The following is a 21,317-nucleotide window of genomic DNA, read 5'->3' on the forward strand; positions in this document are numbered from 1 at the left end:
AACCCCAAACCCTGGATAAAGGGGCTCAGTGAATGTGGAGGTGAATGTGATCAGGTGGGTCAGTGTGTCAGAGGAGGCTCTATAGAAGGACAGAGTGCCGGCTGGCCAGTCCAGATACACTCCTACTCTGTGGAGCTGGAGGAGGGGGACGTCAATGGTAGAGGGATTAGTATTGTGCCAGGCAATGTAACTGTTGTCAGAGCAGAACAGACACCAGGACTTGTCATTGAATCCAAGACAACAGTCATCACCCCCTCCTCTCCTGCTGATTCCTTTATATGTCACTCCTATACCAGCCTCTCTCCCACTCCACTCTACCTCCCAGTAACAGCGCCCAGTCAGACCCTCTCTACACAGCACCTGGTCACACTCCTCAAATCTCTCTGGGTGATCAGGATACAGCTGCTCCTCTGTCCTACATGTCACCTTTCTGTTCTCCTCAGACAGAGAGAGGTGTCTGTCTACTGTGTTTGGGTCCAGTGTGAGATCACAGACATCTGATGGATGAAACCAGACACAATATTAGAAATCATCATCATTCACATTAGAATGTTAACTCACTTTTCACTAATTAATTTAATGTAGATGTTTCTAGGTATCAAAAGGAGAAGTTAAGGTAACTTGAGACTTGTTGAATGATCATATGTTATACTGTATGGTAATATAAAACACACTGATTCACATTAATTACACACACACACACACACACACACACACACACACACACACACACACACACACACACACACACACACACACACACACACACACACACATTGTCAAAGCAACTCTTTGTAAACTTTGGTGTCCCTGATTTCTGCTTCTGTAGAACTACAGCTGATATTTAATATGACCAAGTCAGTAATGATGGGGGTCTTTGACTTTGACTTAACTTGAATTAAGACTTATTCTTAGTCATATTCTTCACATCAGTCAACACTCACATTTTCTAAGCCCAGGTTTCATTCTGTTCTCTCCACCATGTTCCACACTGTAGCGGTAAGCAGAAGAACAGACAGTCATTGAGGGATACACACACACGCACGCACGCACACACACACACACACACTAGGGACACAAACACAAACACACTGGACACAAACACACACTCACTGGAGACACACACACAATGGACACACACACACACACACACCACACACTGGAGACACTAACACACACAGAAACACACACACACACACACACACACTGGAGAGAGACACACACACTTGAGACTGGAGACACACACACTGGAGGCACACACACACACACACAGGAGACACACACACACACTGGTGACACACACACACACACACACTGGAGACACACACACACACACACACACACTGGTGACACACAAACACACACTGGACACACACACACACACACACACACACACACACACACACACACACACACACACACACACACACACACACACACACACAGGAGACACAAACACACAGGACACACACACACACACAAACACCACACACTGAGAGAGACACACACACACACTGGAGACAGACACACACAGGAGACACACACACACACACACTCTGATGACACACACACACACACTGGAGACACAAACACACACACGAGAAACACACACACACACACACACAAACCGACACTGGAGACACACACACTGGAGAGAGAAACACACACACTTGAGACTGGAGACTCACAAACTGGAGGCACACACACACACACAGGAGACACACACACACATATAGACACACATACACACACAGACTGGTGACACACACACACACACTGGTGACACACACACACTGGACACACACACACACACACACACACTGGTGATACACAATCACACACTGGAGACACACACACACACACAGAGACACAAACACACAGGAGACACACACACACACACACACACACACACACTCTGGAGACACACACACACACACACACACTGGAGACACATACACACACACTGGAGACACACACACACACACACAGGAAACACACACACACAGACACTCAAGACTGGAGACACACACACAAACGCACTGGAGACACACACACACACACAAACACACTGGAGACACACACACACACAAACACACTGGAGACACACACACACAGTCAGTATATAACTTTGTCCAAGTGGTGGTTCTAATGTTTATCTTAACTAGCCTGGTAAGTCCAACATGTCTGATATGAACATTGACATAAACCCTCTACATACTTGAGTTTCTCCAGTCTGCAGTGTGGATCCTCCAGTCCAGCAGAGAGCAGTCTGACTCCTGAGTCTCCTGGGTGATTGTAGCTCAGGTCCAGCTCTCTCAGGTGTGAGGGGTTTGACCTCAGAGCTGAGACCAGAGAAGCACAGCCTTCCTCTGTGACTAGACAGCCTGACAGCCTGCAAAGAGTCAAATCATATTAAAACCACACTGATATTCTTTGGAGGTGAAAATAGTGACAGTATATTTTTTTATCAAATGACAAATCATCAAAGTTTTGAGAAAAAAAATTGAGAAAATGCATGTTACAAATATTATCATTGCACAGTATTATCATTGCATAGTGTTATCATTGTGTTAACCTCTCACCATTACCAATAACAGAGGCTACAACAAAACATGCTAACCTCTCACCATTACCAATAACAGAGGATACAACAAAACATACTAACCTCTCACCATTACCAATAACAGAGACTACAACAAAACATGCTAACCTCTCACCATTACCAATAACAGAGACTACAACAAAACATGCTAACCTCTCACCATTACCAATAACAGAGACTACAACAAAACATGCTAACCTCTCACCTTTACCAATAACAGAGGCTACAACAAAACATGCTAACCTCTCACCATTACCAATAACAGAGGAGATTAGCATTTATACTGATATTTGTGCCTCTATAACTTTGTTATTCATCATTATTCACTTTTTTCATTTCTAAACTGTAAAATCTGTGTATGAATTCCCTCAAATAAAATGTGACATTCCGTCACCTAATATGAAACATATCTCAAATCCTAACTGCTGGAGCAAAGCACAACATTTAAAACTGTAAGCTTCACTGTCCAAACACATATGATGTGGACTATGTGTGTCTGGTAAACACATGTGGATCTGGTGAATCACTGTAATTGATAATTGTTCCGGCGCCGACAGAGATGGCCGCCTCGCTTCGCGTTCCAGGGAAACTATGCAGTTTTTTTTTTTTTTTTTTTTTTTACGTGTTATTTCTAACATTGGTACCCCAGGTCATCTTAGGTTTCATTACATACAGTCGAGAAGAACTACTGAACTTATGCGTCAACTCACCATCAGTACGACCAAGAATATATATATATATATATATATTTTTTACCTTTATTTTAATAGGCAAGTCAGTTAACCTGTTGATGCTCTGGGGGCGCAATTTCATTTTTGGATGAAAAACGTTACCGTTTTAAACAAGATATTTTGTCACAAAAAGATGCTTGACTATGCATATAATTGCTACCGTTCAAAAGAAAACACTCTGACGTGTCCAGAAATACAAAGATCTTCTCTGTGCGTGCCCTAAAACGTGAGCTTCAGGCAAAACCAAGATGAGATGGCATCCAGGAAATTACAAGGATTTTTGAGGCTCTGTTTTTCATGATCTCCTTATATGGCTGTGAACGCAAGAGGAATTAGTCAGCACTTTCTGTCGTTTCCCCAAGGTGTCTGCAGCATTGTGACGTATTTGTGGGCAGATCATTGGAAGATTGACCATAACAGACCACATTTACCACGTGTCCGCCCGGTGTCCTGCGCCGAAATTGGTGCGCAAAAGTCACCTGCCAGTATTTTTCCATGGGATACAGAGAGGGAAGCAAGCTTCCACGAACTGCATGTCAATGAAGAGATATGTGAAAAAACACCTTGAGGATTGATTCCAAACAACGTTTGCCATGTTTCGGTCGATATTATGTAGTTAATCCGGAAAAAGTTTCACGTTGTAGGTGACTGCATTTTCGGTTCGTTTCGGTAGCCAGACGCAATGTAGAAAACGGAACGATTTCTCCTACACACAGACGCTTTCAGGAAACACTGCGCATTTGGTATGTGACTGAGACTCTCCTCATTGAAAACATCAGAAGCTCTTCAAAGGTAAATGATTTTATTTATTTGGTTATCTGGTTTTTGTGAAAATGTTGCGTGCTACATGCTACACAAAATGCTATGCTAGCTTTGCATACTCTTACACAAATTAGTCCATTTCTATGGTTCAAAAGCATATTTTGAAAATCTGAGATGACAGTGTTGTTAAGAAAAGGCTAAGCTTGAGAGCAAAAGCATTATTTTAATTTTATTTGCGATTTTCAGAAATCGTTAACGTTGCGTTATGCTAATGAGCCTGAGGCTTTAGTCACGAACCCGGATCCGGGTTGGGGAGTTTCAAGAAGTTAAGCACAAATTCTTATTTTCAATGAGGGCCTAGGAACAGTGGGTTAACTGCCTGTTCAGGGGCAGAACGACAGATTTGTACCTTGTCAGCTCGGGGATTCGAACTTGCAACCTTTCAGTTACTAGTCCAACTCTCTAACCACTAGGCTACTCTGCCTCTGACTTTGTGTTCTTTCAACCAGGACAACGGAATGGATCCCAGCCTGCGACCCCAAAAAAAACGACTCCGTAAAATAGGGAAACAAGGCAGTCTTCAGACTCCGGAGACGGGCACATCGTGCACCACTCCCGAGCATTCTTCTCGCCAATGTCCAGTCTCTTGACAACAAGGTTGATGAAATCCGAGCAAGGGTAGCATTCCAGAGGGACATCAGAGACTGTAACGTTCTTTGCTTCACGGAAACATGGCTCACTGGAGAGACGCTATCGTACTCGGTGCAGCCAGCGGGTTTCTCCACGCATCGCGCTGACAGAAACAAACACCTTTCTGGTAAGAAGAGTGGTGGGGCGTATGCCTTATGGCTAACGAGACGTGGTGTGATCACAGAAACATACAGGAACTCAAATCCTTCTGTTGACCTGATTTAGAATTCCTCACAATCAAATGTAGACCGCATTATCCAGCTAGAGAATTCTCTTCGATTATAATCACAGCCGTACATATTCCCCACCAAGCAGACACATCGATGGCTCTGAACAAACTTTATTTGACTCTTTGCAAACTGGAATCCATACATTGTTGCTGGGGATTTTAACAAGGCTAATCTGAAAACAAGACTCACTAAATTGTATCAGCATATCGATTGCGCAACCAGGGCAGGCAAAACCTTGGATCATTGTTATTCTAACTTTCGCGACGCATATAAGGCCCTGCCCCGCCCCACTTTCGGAAAAGCTGACCACGACTCCATTTTGCTGATCCCTGCCTACAGAGAGAATCTAAAACAAGAAGCTCCCACGCTGAGGTCTGTCCAACGCTGGTCCGACCAAGCTGATTCCACACTCCAAGACTGATTCCATCACGTGGACTGGGATATGTTTCGTATTGCGTCAGACAACAACATTGACGAATACGCTGATTCGGCGTGCGAGTTCATTACAACGTGCGTTGAAGATGTCATTCCCATAGCAACGATTAAAACATTCCCAAACCAGAAACCGTGGATTGATGGCAGCATTCGCGTGAAACTGAAAGCACGAACCACTGGTTTTAATCAGGGCAAGGTTGTCAGGACCCGGTTACAAACCTGGGTCTCCGGAGTGAGAAACAGTCACTTAACCAACTGAGCCACGAATAGTCAGCAGAACCCAGAAGATGAGGCAGACACAGCAGTACTTAAGACGGTGTATTTAATAAAGTAAAAAGGAGAAGTCCTAAAATATAAAAATGGCAAATCCAAAAGGTGGTAGGAATAGCACAAAAAAGCCTCAAGAGACACTCAAAAACAAAAACAGAATTCCACAAGAGCATCCACCGGAATCGACAGGAAAACACAGAACACTAGGGCTGGGTGCTAACATACAAACACAGAGCACAGAACTGAGGGAAACTAAGGGTTTAAATACAATCAGGGGAAACGAGGTACAGGTGCAAATAATAATGGGGAACAAGGGAAAAAACATAAGGTCAAAAAGCACAATGGGGGCATCTAGTGACCAAAACCCGGAACAACCCTGGCCAAATCCTGACAGAATCCCCCCCCTAGGAACGGCTCCTGACGTTCCTACCAGCTCTCTCAGGGTGGAGGGCCCTGAACTGATGAATGAGGTCAGGATCCAGGATGTCTTTGGCAGGAACCCAGGAGCGCTCCTCGGGACCGTAGCCTTCCCAGTCCACCAGATACTGCCAGGACCGCTGCACCCGGCGGGAATCCAGTATCCGATGGACGGTATAAGCCGGCTGGCCTCATTATGACACGAGGCGGAGGGGGCGGTCTGTCTGCCGGGACAAGGGGAGAAAAACAACAGGTTTTAACAATGAAATGTGAAATGTGGGATTAATCTTAAGGGATCTGGGTAAGTGTAGGCGATAAGAAACTGGGTTAACTCTCCTGGCAACCTTGAAGGGACCGATGTATTTTTGGGACAGCTTGCGAGACTCCACCCGTAGAGGTAAGTTTCTTGTGGAGAGCCAGACTCTCTGGCCGGGGCGCAGGGTAGGCCCGGGACGGCGACGTCTGTTGGCTTGTTGTTGGTACCTCTGTGAGGAACGCATAAGATTAAGACGGGTCTTCCTCCACATAAGCCGACAGCGTCTGACGAACTTCAAGGCTGAAGACACTCTGACTTCTGCCTCCTGGTCCGGGAACAATGGAGGAGCATAGCCAAACTGACACTCGTGCGGAGACATACCAGTGGAGGAGGAGCGCAAGGTGTTGTGCGCGTATTCGGCCCAAACAATAAAGGATGACCATGTGGACGGGTTGTCACGAGTCATACATCGGAGGGTGGTTTCCAGCTCTTGATTCATCCTCTCTGTTTGGCCGTTGGACTCCGGATGGTACCCTGAAGATAGACTGGCAGAAGCCCCCATGAGTTGGCAGAAGGCCTTCCAAAAACTTGAGGCGAACTGGAGACCTCTGTCAGAAACCATATCTTGAGGAATGCCGAAGACTCGGAACACATGATTAATTACCAACTCAGCCGTTTCCTTGGCAGAAGGTAACTTAGTCAGAGGGACGAACCTGGCCGCCTTTGAAAACCTGTCGATTATGACTAGGATAGTAGTATTGCCATGGGATGGAGGAAGTCCAGTAATAAAGTCCAATGAGATATGGGACCAGGGTCTGTGGGGAACAGGTAAAGGGTGAAGGAGTCCTTGAGGGCGGAGGTGAGAAGATTTGCCCTGGCAGCACACGGGACAGGCATTGACGAAAGTGGCAACGTCTTCTCTTATGGTACGCCACCAGAACTTACGCTGGATGAACTCCAAGGTGCGACCTACGCCCGGATGACAGGTGAGGCGAGAGGAGTGCCCCCACAGAAGGACCTGAGTCCTCACTGCCTTGGGGACAAACAACCGATTGGCAGGACCTCCTTTCGGGTCCGGTTCGCTAGCTTGAGCACGTCTCACGGTATCCTCAACTTGCCACGAGATCGGAGCCACAATCTTAGCAGCAGGAAGGACAGGCATGTCCGTGTCATCTCGAATGGCAGGAGCGTAGACTCGGGACAGGGCATCCGGTTTGAGATTCTTCGACCCGGGCCGATAGGTGAGGATAAACTGGAATCGATTGAAGAAAAGAGACCATCTAGCTTGTCTAGAGTTCAACCGCTTCGCCTGCTGGATATACTCCATATTTGTGTGGTCCGTAAGCACTTGAAACGGGTGAGAAGCCCCCTCGAGCCAGTGTCTCCATTCCTTCAATGCCATCTTAACCGCTAGGAGTTCACGATCCCCCACATCGTAGTTCCTCTCAGTCGGGGTAAGCCGGTGTGAGAAGAAAGCGCACGGATGAAGCTTCTTGTCTTCACCCCTCTGAGACAGGACAGCTCCAACACCAACCTCTGATGCGTCTACCTCCACCACAAATGGTTCATCCGTAGTCGGTAGTATCAGGATGGGAGCAGAGAGAACGCGCTGCTTGAGTCCTTGGAAGGCCGTCTCAGCTTCTCTTCCCCACAAAAACCTTGCATTGCCACCCTTGGTTAAAGCTGAGAGAGGGGCTGCCACCAAGCTGAAGTTCTTGATGAACTTGCGGTAAAAGTTTGTGAAGCCCAGGAAACGCTGAACTTCCTTAACGGATTTGGGGGTGGGCCAATCCGCTACCGCCCCTACCTTCCTGGGGTCCATTTGGACTCGACCGGGTTCCACTACAAATCCCAGGAATTGTACTCGGGATGAATGGAATTCACATTTTTCCGGCTTAACGTACAGATGGCTGTCCAGGAGGCGTTTGAATACTTGTCTGACATGCTTAGTGTGTTCTTGAAGGGAGCTCGAAAAGATGAGGATGTCATCCAAGTAAACGAACACAAATATGTTAAGCATATCCCTAAGCACATCGTTTATGAGTGCTTGGAACACCGCTGGGGCGTTGGTCAGGCCGAAGGGCATCACCAAGTATTCATAGTGACCAATAGGCGTGTTGAAAGCGGTCTTCCACTCGTCACCAGGTCTGATCCGCACAAGATGGTATGCGTTCCGCAGGTCAAGCTTAGTGAAAACAACTGCTTCCTGGAGCAGCTCAAAGGCTGTGGCCATAAGGGGTAGCGGGTAACGGTTACGGACGGTTATGGCATTGAGTCCCCGGTAGTCGATGCAAGGACGTAATCCACCGTCTTTCTTGGCCACAAAGAAAAACCCTGCTCCCGCCGGGGAGGTGGATGGACGCATGAGGCCTGCTTCCAGAGCGTCCTTGATGTAGGTATCCATAGCAGCTCGTTCGGGTGGAGATAGGGAAAAGATCCGACCCCTGGGGGGCAAGTGCCCGGAAACAGGTCGATGGGGCAATCGTAAGGTCTATGGGGTGGTAGCATGGTGGCCCTCTGTTTGCTAAACACCAGTTTGAGGTCATGGTAACACTCGGGAACTCGGGTCAGGTCGATGGATTCTAAAGACTCGGGAGTAGAACTCGGGGAATTCTGGAAAATACAAGTAGCTTGGCACGTAGGACCCCACTGCTTGATAGTGCCCACAGACCAGTCGATGTGAGGGTTATGGCTGTGAAGCCAGGGGTATCCAAGGACGAGAGGGAACTCGGAACAGGAGATCAAATGAAAGTTCATCAATTCCTGGTGTTGTGAAACTGAAAGTCGCAAGGAGGTAGTGACATGAGTGACAAGTCCAGATCCCAAAGGGCTTCCATCCAATGTAGTGACCCTCATGGGTTCACTTAGAGGTTCAGAGGGAACGCCATTCTCCTTCGCCCAGACACCATCCATGAAGTTACCTGCGGCTCCAGAGTCTACCAAGGCTTGAAGGTGAAGCTTGTGGTTGTCCCAGGAGAGGGTGACTGGAATGAGCAGACGGGAGTTGGACGGATGGGAGGAGGTTATGTTTCCCGTTACAGTTCCCCCCGGTCTGTACGGGACGGAGCGTTTCCCTGGAGCCCGGGACACGTGGAACGGAAATGGCCCGGTTTGCCGCAATATAGACAGCGTCGCTCCCTCATCCGGCGGTCTCTCTCAGCCTGGGAGATGCGTCCAATCTGCATGGGTTCCGATGGAGCCAGCGAGGATAAAGGTGGGGACTCGGAGCTGGGACTGATAGGGGCTAGAGGTCTACGGTTGAGTTCTCTCTCTCTCAGACGCTGGTCAATGCGTGAGGCCAACTTGATCAGTGACTCGAGATTGTCCGGTGGTTCCCGAGTGGCCAGTTCATCTTGGATAGTGTCGGAAAGGCCTTTCAGAAAGCACACCGTGAGCGCCTCGTTGTTCCAGCCACTTGCTGCTGCCACCGTGCGGAACTGGATGGCATAGTCCGTCACGCTGCGCCAACCTTGGTGGAGAGTCAGGAGCTGTTTGGCTGAGTCAGAACCACTGCTTGGGCCTTGAAACACTCGTTTGAATTCCTCAGCAAAGGCAGAGTAGCTGGCACAGCAGGAACTATGGGCATCCCACACAGCAGTAGCCCAGGCCAGGGCTTTCCCGACAGCAGGGTGATGATATAAGCGATCTTAGACCGGTCGGTGGGAAACGACGAGGGTTGTAGCTCAAAGGAGAGAGAACATTGGGTGAGAAACCCTTTACAAGCACTTGGATCACCTGAGAACTGTTGGGGAGGTGGAAGACGAGGTTCAGCCAGGGGGTTAACTGCCATGGGTACGTGAATCTGAGGTACTGGGACGGGAACTGTTGCCGGGGTAAGACGATCAGATATTTGCTTAATGAAGGCCGCATCTCCTACAGAAGATGAGAATGTCTAACCATTAAGGCCTCTTGCTGAACCAGGGCGGCTTCGTGGTGTTGGACAGTCTCCTGGTGGTGGTACAGCATGGCAAAAAGGTCCTGGGAACTGGCTGCCTCTGGGTTCATTTTTGGCTCTGTGTTTCTGTCAGGACCCGGTTACGAACCTGGGTCGCCGGAGTGAGAAACAGTCACTTAACCAACTGAGCCACGAATAGTCAGCAGAACCCAGAAGATGAGGCAGACACAGCAGTACTCTTCCTGTTCCGGGTTGGAGCGAGCGGTCGCATCTACACTTCGGTCCGCAGGTAGTATAACTTTTCATTACATTTTCATTACATTTCATTATAGTACAACGGTTTGATTTGTCTAATCTTAGCAATTTCTTCTTAGCTAGCTACATAGCCGTCTTTGTATCAAAGATAATTGCGTAATTATCGTATTTCGTCGTCCTAACGTAGTCTACACTGCTATCTGCCCAGCAGCTAGCTAACGTCCACTAGCACTGTAGAAACTATTACACTCAACTGAACGACTCGATTAGTGTAGTGTTAGCTAGCTACATAGTTGTCTTTGCTGTGTTCGTATCTAAGATAATTGTGTAGTTTAGAGTGTGTAGACTTAGAGTGATTATCTTAATTTACCGAGGTTAGCTAGCCAGCTATTTGTCGTCCTTAACGTAGGAGACACTGCTAGCTAGCTAGCCAACAGCTAGCCAACGTCTTCCGAATTGAACTTCAACAACCCGGTCAACATTCCGCCTCGCTCCACAGGTAGTATCACATTTTCATTTCACTTCATTACAGTACAACGGTTTGATTTGTTTGATCGTAGCTAGCTAGCTACATAGCCGTCTTTGTATGTAAGACAATTGTGTAGTCTGGAGCGATTTTCTAGGTTAGCTAGCCAGCTATTGTCGTTCTTTTAACGTAACGTTACGTAATCAACACTGCTAGCCCCCGAATAGCAGCACTGTAGAAACTATTACACTCAACGGAACGCCTTGATTAGTGTAGTGTCAACAACGCAGCCACTGCCAGCTAGCCTACAAAGTCAACAACGTAGCCACTGCCAGCTAGCCTACTCCAGCAGTACTGTATCATTTCAATCATTTTAGTCAATAAGATTCTTGCTACGTAAGCTTAACTTTCTGAACATTCGAGACGTGTAGTCCACTTGTCATTCCAATCTCCTTTGCATTAGCGTAGCCTCTTCTGTAGCCTGTCAACTATGTGTCTATCTATCCCTGTTCTCTCCTCTCTGCACAGACCATACAAACGCTCCACACCGCGTGGCCGCGGCCACCCTAATCTGGTGGTCCCAGCGCGCACGACCCACGTGGAGTTCCAGGTCTCCGGTAGCCTCTGGAACTGCCGATCTGCGGCCAACAAGGCAGAGTTCATCTCAGCCTATGCCTCCCTCCAGTCCCTCGACTTCTTGGCACTGACGGAAACATGGATCACCACAGACAACACTGCTACTCCTACTGCTCTCTCTTCGTCCGCCCACGTGTTCTCGCACACCCCGAGAGCTTCTGGTCAGCGGGGTGGTGGCACCGGGATCCTCATCTCTCCCAAGTGGTCATTCTCTCTTTCTCCCCTTACCCATCTGTCTATCGCCTCCTTTGAATTCCATGCTGTCACAGTTACCAGCCCTTTCAAGCTTAACATCCTTATCATTTATCGCCCTCCAGGTTCCCTCGGAGAGTTCATCAATGAGCTTGATGCCTTGATAAGCTCCTTTCCTGAGGACGGCTCACCTCTCACAGTCCTGGGCGACTTTAACCTCCCCACGTCTACCTTTGACTCATTCCTCTCTGCCTCCTTCTTTCCACTCCTCTCCTCTTTTGACCTCACCCTCTCACCTTCCCCCCCTACTCACAAGGCAGGCAATACGCTCGACCTCATCTTCACTAGATGCTGTTCTTCCACTAACCTCATTGCAACTCCCCTCCAAGTCTCCGACCACTACCTTGTATCCTTTTCCCTCTCGCTCTCATCCAACACTTCCCACACTGCCCCTACTCAGATGGTATCGCGCCGTCCCAACCTTCGCTCCGCTACTCTCTCCTCTTCCATCCTATCATCTCTTCCCTCTGCTCATACCTTCTCCAACCTATCTCCTGATTCTGCCTCCTCAACCCTCCTCTCTTCCCTTTCTGCATCCTTTGACTCTCTATGTCCCCTATCCTCCAGGCCGGCTCGATCCTCCCCTCCCGCTCCGTGGCTCGACGACTCATTGCGAGCTCACAGAACAGTGCTCCGGGCAGCCGAGCGGAAATGGAGGAAAACTCGCCTCCCTGCGGACCTGGCATCCTTTCACTCCCTCCTCTCTACATTTTCCTCCTCTGTCTCTGCTGCTAAAGCCACTTTCATCCACTCTAAATTCCAAGCATCTGCCTCTAACCCTAGGAAGCTCTTTGCCACCTTCTCCTCCCTCCTGAATCCTCCTCCCCCCCTCCTCCCTCTCTGCAGATGACTTCGTCAACCATTTTGAAAAGAAGGTCGATGACATCCGATCCTCGTTTGCTAAGTCAAACGACACCGCTGGTTCTGCTCACACTGCCCTACCCTGTGCTCTGACCTCTTTCTCCCCTCTCTCTCCAGATGAAATCTCGCTTCTTGTGACGGCCGGCCGCCCAACAACCTGCCCGCTTGACCCTATCCCCTCCTCTCTTCTCCAGACCATTTCCGGAGACCTTCTCCCCTACCTCACCTCGCTCATCAACTCATCCCTGACCGCTGGCTACGTCCCTTCCGTCTTCAAGAGAGCGAGAGTTGCACCCCTTCTGAAAAAACTTACACTCGATCCCTCCGATGTCAACAACTACAGACCAGTATCCCTTCTTTCTTTTCTCTCCAAAACTCTTGAACGTGCCGTCCTTGGCCAGCTCTCCCGCTATCTCTCTCAGAATGACCTTCTTGATCCAAATCAGTCAGGTTTCAAGACTAGTCATTCAACTGAGACTGCTCTTCTCTGTATCACGGAGGCGCTCCGCACTGCTAAAGCTAACTCTCTCTCCTCTGCTCTCATCCTTCTAGACCTATCGGCTGCCTTTGACACTGTGAACCATCAGATCCTCCTCTCCACCCTCTCCGAGTTGGGCATCTCCGGCGCGGCCCACGCTTGGATTGCGTCCTACCTGACAGGTCGCTCCTACCAGGTGGCGTGGCGAGAATCTGTCTCCTCGCCACGCGCTCTCACCACTGGTGTCCCCCAGGGCTCTGTTCTAGGCCCTCTCCTATTCTCGCTATACACCAAGTCACTTGGCTCTGTCATAACCTCACATGGTCTCTCCTATCATTGCTATGCAGACGACACACAATTAATCTTCTCCTTTCCCCCTTCTGATGACCAGGTGGCGAATCGCATCTCTGCATGTCTGGCAGACATATCAGTGTGGATGACGGATCACCACCTCAAGCTGAACCTCGGCAAGACGGAGCTGCTCTTCCTCCCGGGGAAGGACTGCCCGTTCCATGATCTCGCCATCACGGTTGACAACTCCATTGTGTCCTCCTCCCAGAGCGCTAAGAACCTTGGCGTGATCCTGGACAACACCCTGTCGTTCTCAACTAACATCAAGGCGGTGGCCCGTTCCTGTAGGTTCATGCTCTACAACATCCGCAGAGTACGACCCTGCCTCACACAGGAAGCGGCGCAGGTCCTAATCCAGGCACTTGTCATCTCCCGTCTGGATTACTGCAACTCGCTGTTGGCTGGGCTCCCTGCCTGTGCCATTAAACCCCTACAACTCATCCAGAACGCCGCAGCCCGTCTGGTGTTCAACCTTCCCAAGTTCTCTCACGTCACCCCGCTCCCCCGCTCTCTCCACTGGCTTCCAGTTGAAGCTCGCATCCGCTACAAGACCATGGTGCTTGCCTACGGAGCTGTGAGGGGAACGGCACCGCAGTACCTCCAGGCTCTTATCAGGCCCTACACCCAAACAAGGGCACTGCGTTCATCCACCTCTGGCCTGCTCGCCTCCCTACCACTGAGGAAGTACAGTTCCCGCTCAGCCCAGTCAAAACTGTTTGCTGCTCTGGCCCCCCAATGGTGGAACAAACTCCCTCACGACGCCAGGACAGCGGAGTCAATCACCACCTCCCGGAGACACCTGAAACCCCACCTCTTCAAGGAATACCTAGGATAGGATAAAGTAATCCTTCTCACCCCCCCCCCCCTTAAATGATTTAGATGCACTATTGTAAAGTGGCTGTTCCACTGATGTCAGAAGGTGAATTCACCAATTTGTAAGTCGCTCTGGATAAGAGCGTCTGCTAAATGACTTAAATGTAATGTAAATGTACTTAAGACGGTGTATTTAATAAAGTAAAAAGGAGAAGTCCTAAAATACAAAAATGGCAAATCCAAAAGGTGGTAGGAATAGCACAAAAAAGCCTCAAGAGACACTCAAAAACAAAAACAGAATTCCACAAGAGCATCCACCGGAATAGACAGGAAAACACAGAACACTAGGGCTGGGTGCTAACATACAAACACAGAGCACAGAACTGAGGGAAACTAAGGGTTTAAATACAATCAGGGGAAACGAGGTACAGGTGCAAATAATAATGGGGAACAAGGGAAAAAACATAAGGTCAAAAAGCACAATGGGGGCATCTAGTGACCAAAACCCGGAACAACCCTGGCCAAATCCTGACAAAGGTGACTGGAAACATGACCGAATACAAACAGTGCAGCTATTTCCTCCGCAGGGCTATCAAACAAGCTAAGCGTCAGTATAGAGACAAAGTTGTCATGTCTTGTTATGTCTGTTCCTGTCCTTTCTCTTCATTCTCTCTCTCTGCTGGTCTTTTTAGGTTACCTTCTCTGTCTCTCATCCCTCAGCTGTTCTATATTTCCCCTAACTAGCTCATTCTCTCTTTCCCCACCTGTTCTCTCTTCCCCCTCTGATTAGGTCTCTATTTCTTTCTCTGTTCCTGCTACTTTCAGTGTCTGATTCTTGTTTGTGTTTTTTGATGCCAGAAGCAAGCTGTCGTCTCGTTTGCTTCCACCTTGTCCTGTCCTGTCGGAGTCTGCATGGCAGGTGCAACCTGCATTATACTACGTTCTTTTGTTCCATTGACTACGTTGGAAGAGGATTTATGCCATTCCTGTTTTTTATTAAAGAACTCTGTTTTCTGTTAAAACCGCGTTTGGGTCTTCACTCAAGTTCATAACAGAAGAATCAGACCAAGAATGGACCCAGCGGCTCCGGACCCTTTTCACTCCGCCGTCGAGATCCAGGGAGCGATGCTAGGCAGACACGAGGAGGAATTGTCTGCTGCTCAACATGCCGTTGAGACCCTGGCCGTCCACGTCTCCGACCTCACAAGACGGGTTCACCAACTCCACCTCGATCCACCGCCCACTTCCAGGGTTTCCGAGTCTCCGGAGCCCAGGATCAACAACCCGCCGTGTTACTCTGGGGAGCCCACTGAGTGCCGCTCATTCCTCACTCAGTGTGATGTGGTGTTCTCTCTCCAGCCCAACACTTACTCCAGGAGCGCAGCCCGCATCGCCTACGTCATTTCTCTCCTTACCGGACGGGCGCGTGAGTGGGGCACGGCAGTCTGGGAGGCGAGGGCTGAGTGTATAAACCAGTATCAGGACTTTAAGGAGGAGATGATACGGGTTTTTGACCGTTCTGTTTTTGGCGAGGAGGCTTCCAGGGCCCTGTCTTCCCTATGTCAGGGGAATAGATCCATAACGGATTATTCTATTGAGTTTCGCACTCTCGCTGCCTCTAGTGACTGGAACGAGCCGGCTTTGCTCGCTCGTTTTCTGGAGGGTCTCCACGTCGAGGTTAAGGATGAGATCCTCTCCCGGGAGGTTCCTTCCAGTCTGGACTCCTTAATAGCTCTCGCTATTCGCATAGAGCGACGGTTTGATCTTCGTCGCCGAGCTCGTGGAAAGGAGCTCACGTTCTCCGTTGCTCCCCTCTCCACATCACTGCCACCTGCCGCATCACTGCCACCCTCCCCGCCGGCTCGGATGCTGAGCCTATGCAGCTGGGGGTATTCGCATCTCGGCCAAGGAGAGGGAACGGAGAATCACCAATCGCCTCTGTCTCTACTGCGGCTCCGCTGGTCATTTTGTCACCTCATGTCCAGTAAAGGGCCAGAGCTCATCAGTAAGAGGAGGGCTACTGGTGAGCGCAACTACTCAGGCCTCTCCTTCTGGATCACGCACTACCTTTCCGGTCCATCTCCGCTGGCCCGGTTCATCTGCTTCCTGCAGTGCCTTGATAGACTCTGGGGCGGAGGGCTGTTTTATGGACGAGACCTGGGCTCGGGAACATGACATTCCTCTCAGACAGTTAGGGAGCCCAGGGCCTTGTTCGCTTTAGATGGTAGTTCTCTCCCCAAGATTCAGCGTGAGACGCTGCCTTTAACCCTCACTGTCTCTGGTAATCATAGCGAAACCATTTCTTTTTTAATTTTTCGTTCACCTTTTACACCTGTTGTTTTGGGTCATCCCTGGCTAGTGCGCCATAACCCTTCTATTAATTGGTCTAGTAATACTATCCTATCCTGGAATGTTTCTTGTCATGTAACCTGTTTAATGTCTGCTATCCTCCTGTTTCCTCTGTCTCTTCTTCACAGGAGGAGCCTGGCGATTTGACAGGGGTGCCGGAGGAGTATCACGATCTGCGCACGGTGTTCAGTCGTTCCAAGGCCACTTCTCTCCCTCCACACCGGTCGTATGACTGTAGTATTGATCTCCTTCCGGGAACTACTCCCCCGGGGTAGATTATACTCTCTGTCGGCTCCCGAACGTAAGGCTCTCGAGGATTATTTGTCGGTTTCGCTCGACGCCGGTACCATAGTCTCCTCCTCCTCCCCCGCCGGCGCGGGGTTCTTTTTTGTTCAGAAGAAGGACGGGTCCCTGCGCCCATGCGTGGATTATCGAGGGCTGAATGACATAACAGTTAAGAATCGTTATCCGCTTCCTCTTATGTCTTCAGCCTTCGAGATCCTGCAGGGAGCCAGGTTTTTCACCAAATTGGACCTTCGTAACGCCTACCATCTCGTGCGCATCAGGGAGGGGGACGAGTGGAAGACGGCGTTTAACACTCCGTTAGGGCACTTTGAATACCGGGTTCTTCCTTTCGGCCTCGTTAACGCTCCAGCTGTCTTTCAGGCACTAGTTAACGACGTCCTGAGAGACATGCTGAACATTTTTGTTTTCGTTTACATGGATGATATCCTGATTTTTTCACCGTCTCTCTCGATTCATGTTCAGCACGTGCGACGCGTCCTCCAGCGCCTTTTGGAGAACTGTCTTTATGTGAAGGCTGAGAAGTGCACTTTTCATGCCGCCTCTGTCCCTTTTCTCGGTTCCGTTATTTCCGCTGAGGGCATTAAGATGGATCCCGCTAAGGTCCAGGCTGTCATTGATTGGCCCGTTCCTAAGTCACGCGTCGAGCTGCAGCGCTTTCTGGGCTTCGCTAATTTCTACCGTCGTTTCATCCGTAATTTCGGTCAGGTGGCAGCTCCTCTCACAGCCCTTACTTCTGTTAAGACGTGCTTTAAGTGGTCCGTTTCCGCCCAGGGAGCTTTTGATCTTCTTAAGAATCGTTTTACATCCGCACCTATTCTTGTTACACCTGACATCTCTAGACAGTTTGTTGTTGAGGTTGACGCGTCAGAGGTGGGCGTGGGAGCCATTCTTTCTCAGCGCTCTCTCTGACGGCAAGGTCCATCCTTGCGCGTTTTTCTCTCATCGCTTATCGCCGTCAGAACGTAACTATGATGTTGGTAATCGCGAACTGCTCGCCATCCGCTTAGCCCTAGGCGAATGGCGACAGTGGTTGGAGGGGGCGACCGTTCCTTTTGTCGTTTGGACTGACCATAGGAACCTTGAGTACATCCGTTCAGCCAAACGACTTAATGCGCGTCAGGCTCGTTGGGCTCTGTTTTTCGCTCGTTTCGAGTTTGTTATTTCTTATCGTCCGGGCTCAAAAACACCAAACCTGATGCTTTATCTCGTCTCTTCAGTTCTTCTGAGGTCTCCACCGACCCCGATGGGATTCTCCCTGAGGGGCGTGTTGTCGGGTTGACTGTCTGGGGAATTGAGAGGCAGGTAAAGCAAGCACTCGCTCACACTCCGTCGCCGCGAGCTTGTCCTAGGAACCTTCTGTTCGTTCCCGTTCCTACTCGTCCGGCCGTTCTTCAGTGGGCCCACTCTGCCAAGTTAGCCGGCCACCCCGGCCTTCGGGGTACGCTCGCTTCCATTCGCCAGCGTTTCTGGTGGCCCACTCGGGAACGTGACGCGCGTCGATTTGTCGCCGCTTGTTCGGTCTGCGCGCAGACTAAATCTGGGAACTCTCCTCCTGCCGGCCGTCTCAGACCGCTTCCCATTCCCTCTCGACCGTGGTCTCACATCGCTTTAGATTTTATCACCGGACTGCCTTCATCAGCGGGGAAGACAGTTATTCTTACGGTTGTCGATAGATTCTCTAAGGCGGCTCATTTCATTCCTCTCGATAAGCTCCCTTCTGCTAAGGAGACGGCTCAGATCATTATCGAGAATGTTTTCCGAATTCATGGCCTTCCGTCTGACGTCGTTTCCGACAGAGGCCCGCAGTTCACGTCTCAATTTTGGAGGGAGTTTTGCCGTTTGATTGGGGCTTCCGTCAGTCTCTCGTCCGGCTTTCATCCCCAGTCTAACGGTCAAGCCGAACGGGCCAATCAGACTGTTGGTCGCATTTTACGCAGTCTTTCTTTTCGTAACCCTGCGTCTTGGTCAGAACAGCTCCCTGGGCAGAGTACGCCCACAACTCGCTTCCCTCGTCTGCTACCGGTCTATCCCCTTTTCAGTGTAGCCTCGGGTACCAGCCTCCGCTGTTCTCATCTCAGCTCGCCGAGTCCTGCGTCCCCTCCGCTCAGGCTTTTGTCCAGCGTTGCGAGCGCACCTGGAAGGGGGTCAGGTCGGCACTTTGCCGTAATAGGGCGCAGACTGTGAGGGCCGCTAATAAGCGTAGGACCAAGAGTCCTAGATATTGTTGCGGTCAGAGAGTATGGCTCTCCACTCAGAACCTTCCCCTTAAGACAGCTTCTCGCAAGTTGGCCCCGCGGTTCATTGGTCCGTTCCGTATTTCCCAGGTCATTAATCCTGTCGCAGTGCGACTTCTTCTCCCGCGCTATCTTCGTCGCGTTCACCCGGTCTTCCATGTCTCCTGTGTTAAGCCCGTTCTTCGCGCCCCCGCTCGTCCCTCCCCCCATCCTTGTCGAGGGCGCACCCATCTACAGGGTTCGTAAGATTTTGGACATGCGCCCTCGGGGCCGTGGTCATCAGTACCTAGTGGATTGGGAGGGGTACGGTCCTGAGGAGAGGAGTTGGGTTCCCTCTCGGGACGTGCTGGACCGTTCGCTGATCGATGATTTCCTCCGTTGCCGCCAGGTTTCCTCCTCGAGTGCGCCAGGAGGCGCTCGGTGAGTGGGGGGGGTACTGTCATGTCTTGTTATGTCTGTTCCTGTCCTTTCTCTTCATTTCTCTCTCTGCTGGTCTTTTTAGGTTACCTTCTCTGTCTCTCATCCCTCAGCTGTTCTATATTTCCCCTAACTAGCTCATTCTCTCTTTCCCCACCTGTTCTCTCTTCCCCCTCTGATTAGGTCTCTATTTCTTTCTCTGTTCCTGCTACTTTCAGTGTCTGATTCTTGTTTGTGTTTTTTGATGCCAGAAGCAAGCTGTCGTCTCGTTTGCTTCCACCTTGTCCTGTCCTGTCGGAGTCTGCATGGCAGGTGCAACCTGCATTATACTACGTTCTTTTGTTCCATTGACTACGTTGGAAGAGGATTTATGCCATTCCTGTTTTTTATTAAAGAACTCTGTTTTCTGTTAAAACCGCGTTTGGGTCTTCACTCAAGTTCATAACACAAAGTAGAATCCCAAATCAACGGCTCAGACACAAGAGGCATGTGGCAGGGTCTACAGTCAATCACGGACTACAAAAAGAAAACCAGCCCAGTCACGGACCAGGATGTCTTGCTCCCAGGCAGACTAAACAACTTTTTTGCCCGCTTTGAGGACAATACAGTGCCACTGACACGGCCTGCAACGAAAACATGTGGACTCTCCTTCACTGCAGCCGAGGTGAGTAAAACATTTAAACGTGTTAACCCTCACAAGGCTGCAGGCCCAGACGGCATCCCCAGACGCGCCCTCAGAGCATGCGCAGACCAGCTGGCTGGTGTGTTTACGGACATATTCAATCAATCCCTATCTCAGTCTGCTGTTCCCACATGCTTCAAGAGGGCCACCATTGTTCCTGTTCCCAAGAAAGCTAAGGTAACTGAGCTAAACGACTACCGCCCCATAGCACTAACTTCCGTCATCATGAAGTGCTTTAATAAGAGACTAGTCAAAGACCATATCACCTCCACCCTACCTGACACCCTAGACCCACTCCAATTTGCTTAGCACCCAAATAGGTCCACAGACGATGCAATCTCAACCACACTGCACACTGCCCTAACCCATCTGGACAAGAGGAATACCTATGTGAGAATGCTGTTCATCGACTACAGCTCGGCATTTAACACCATAGTACCCTCCAAGCTCGTCATCAAGCTCGAGACCCTGGGTCTTGACCCGCCTTGTGCAACTGGGTACTGGACTTCCTGACGGGCCGCCCCCAGGTGGTGAGGGTAGGCAACAACATCTCCACCCCGCTGATCCTCAACACTGGGGCCCCACAAGGATGCGTTCTGAGCCCTCTCCTGTACTCCTTGTTCACCCACGACTGCGTGGCCACGCACGCCTCCAACTCAATCATCAAGTTTGCGGACGACACAACAGTGGTAGGCTTGATTACCAACAACGACGAGACGGCCTACAGGGAGGAGGTGAGGGCCCTCGGAGTGTGGTATCAGGAAAATAACCTCACACTCAACGTCAACAAAACTAAGGAGATGATTGTTGACTTCAGGAAACAGCAGAGGGAACACCCCCCTATCTACATCGATGGAACAGTAGTGGAGAGGGTAGTAAGTTTTAAGTTCCTCGGCATACACATCACAGACAAACTGAATTGGTCCACC

At 49.9% G+C, this 21,317-nt stretch overlaps 1 protein-coding gene across 1 annotated transcript in view; it reads right to left on the bottom strand.

The window, feature by feature from the left end:
* Positions 1-6: 6 nt before the first annotated feature.
* LOC135534324 (stonustoxin subunit beta-like) overlaps positions 7-21,317 on the bottom strand; it is a gene marked incomplete at both ends in the record, with an annotated part of 23,028 nt that continues 1,717 nt past the window's right edge. Inside the window, 3 exons of the mRNA XM_064961360.1 lie at positions 7-497; positions 945-991; positions 2,219-2,392. Of these exons, the coding sequence (XP_064817432.1) occupies positions 7-497; positions 945-991; positions 2,219-2,392 (712 nt within the window). The remainder of the gene's footprint in view (positions 498-944; positions 992-2,218; positions 2,393-21,317) is intronic.

This window comes from Oncorhynchus masou, unplaced genomic scaffold (assembly GCF_036934945.1).
Source record: "Oncorhynchus masou masou isolate Uvic2021 unplaced genomic scaffold, UVic_Omas_1.1 unplaced_scaffold_3257, whole genome shotgun sequence".
Taxonomy (NCBI): domain Eukaryota; kingdom Metazoa; phylum Chordata; class Actinopteri; order Salmoniformes; family Salmonidae; genus Oncorhynchus; species Oncorhynchus masou.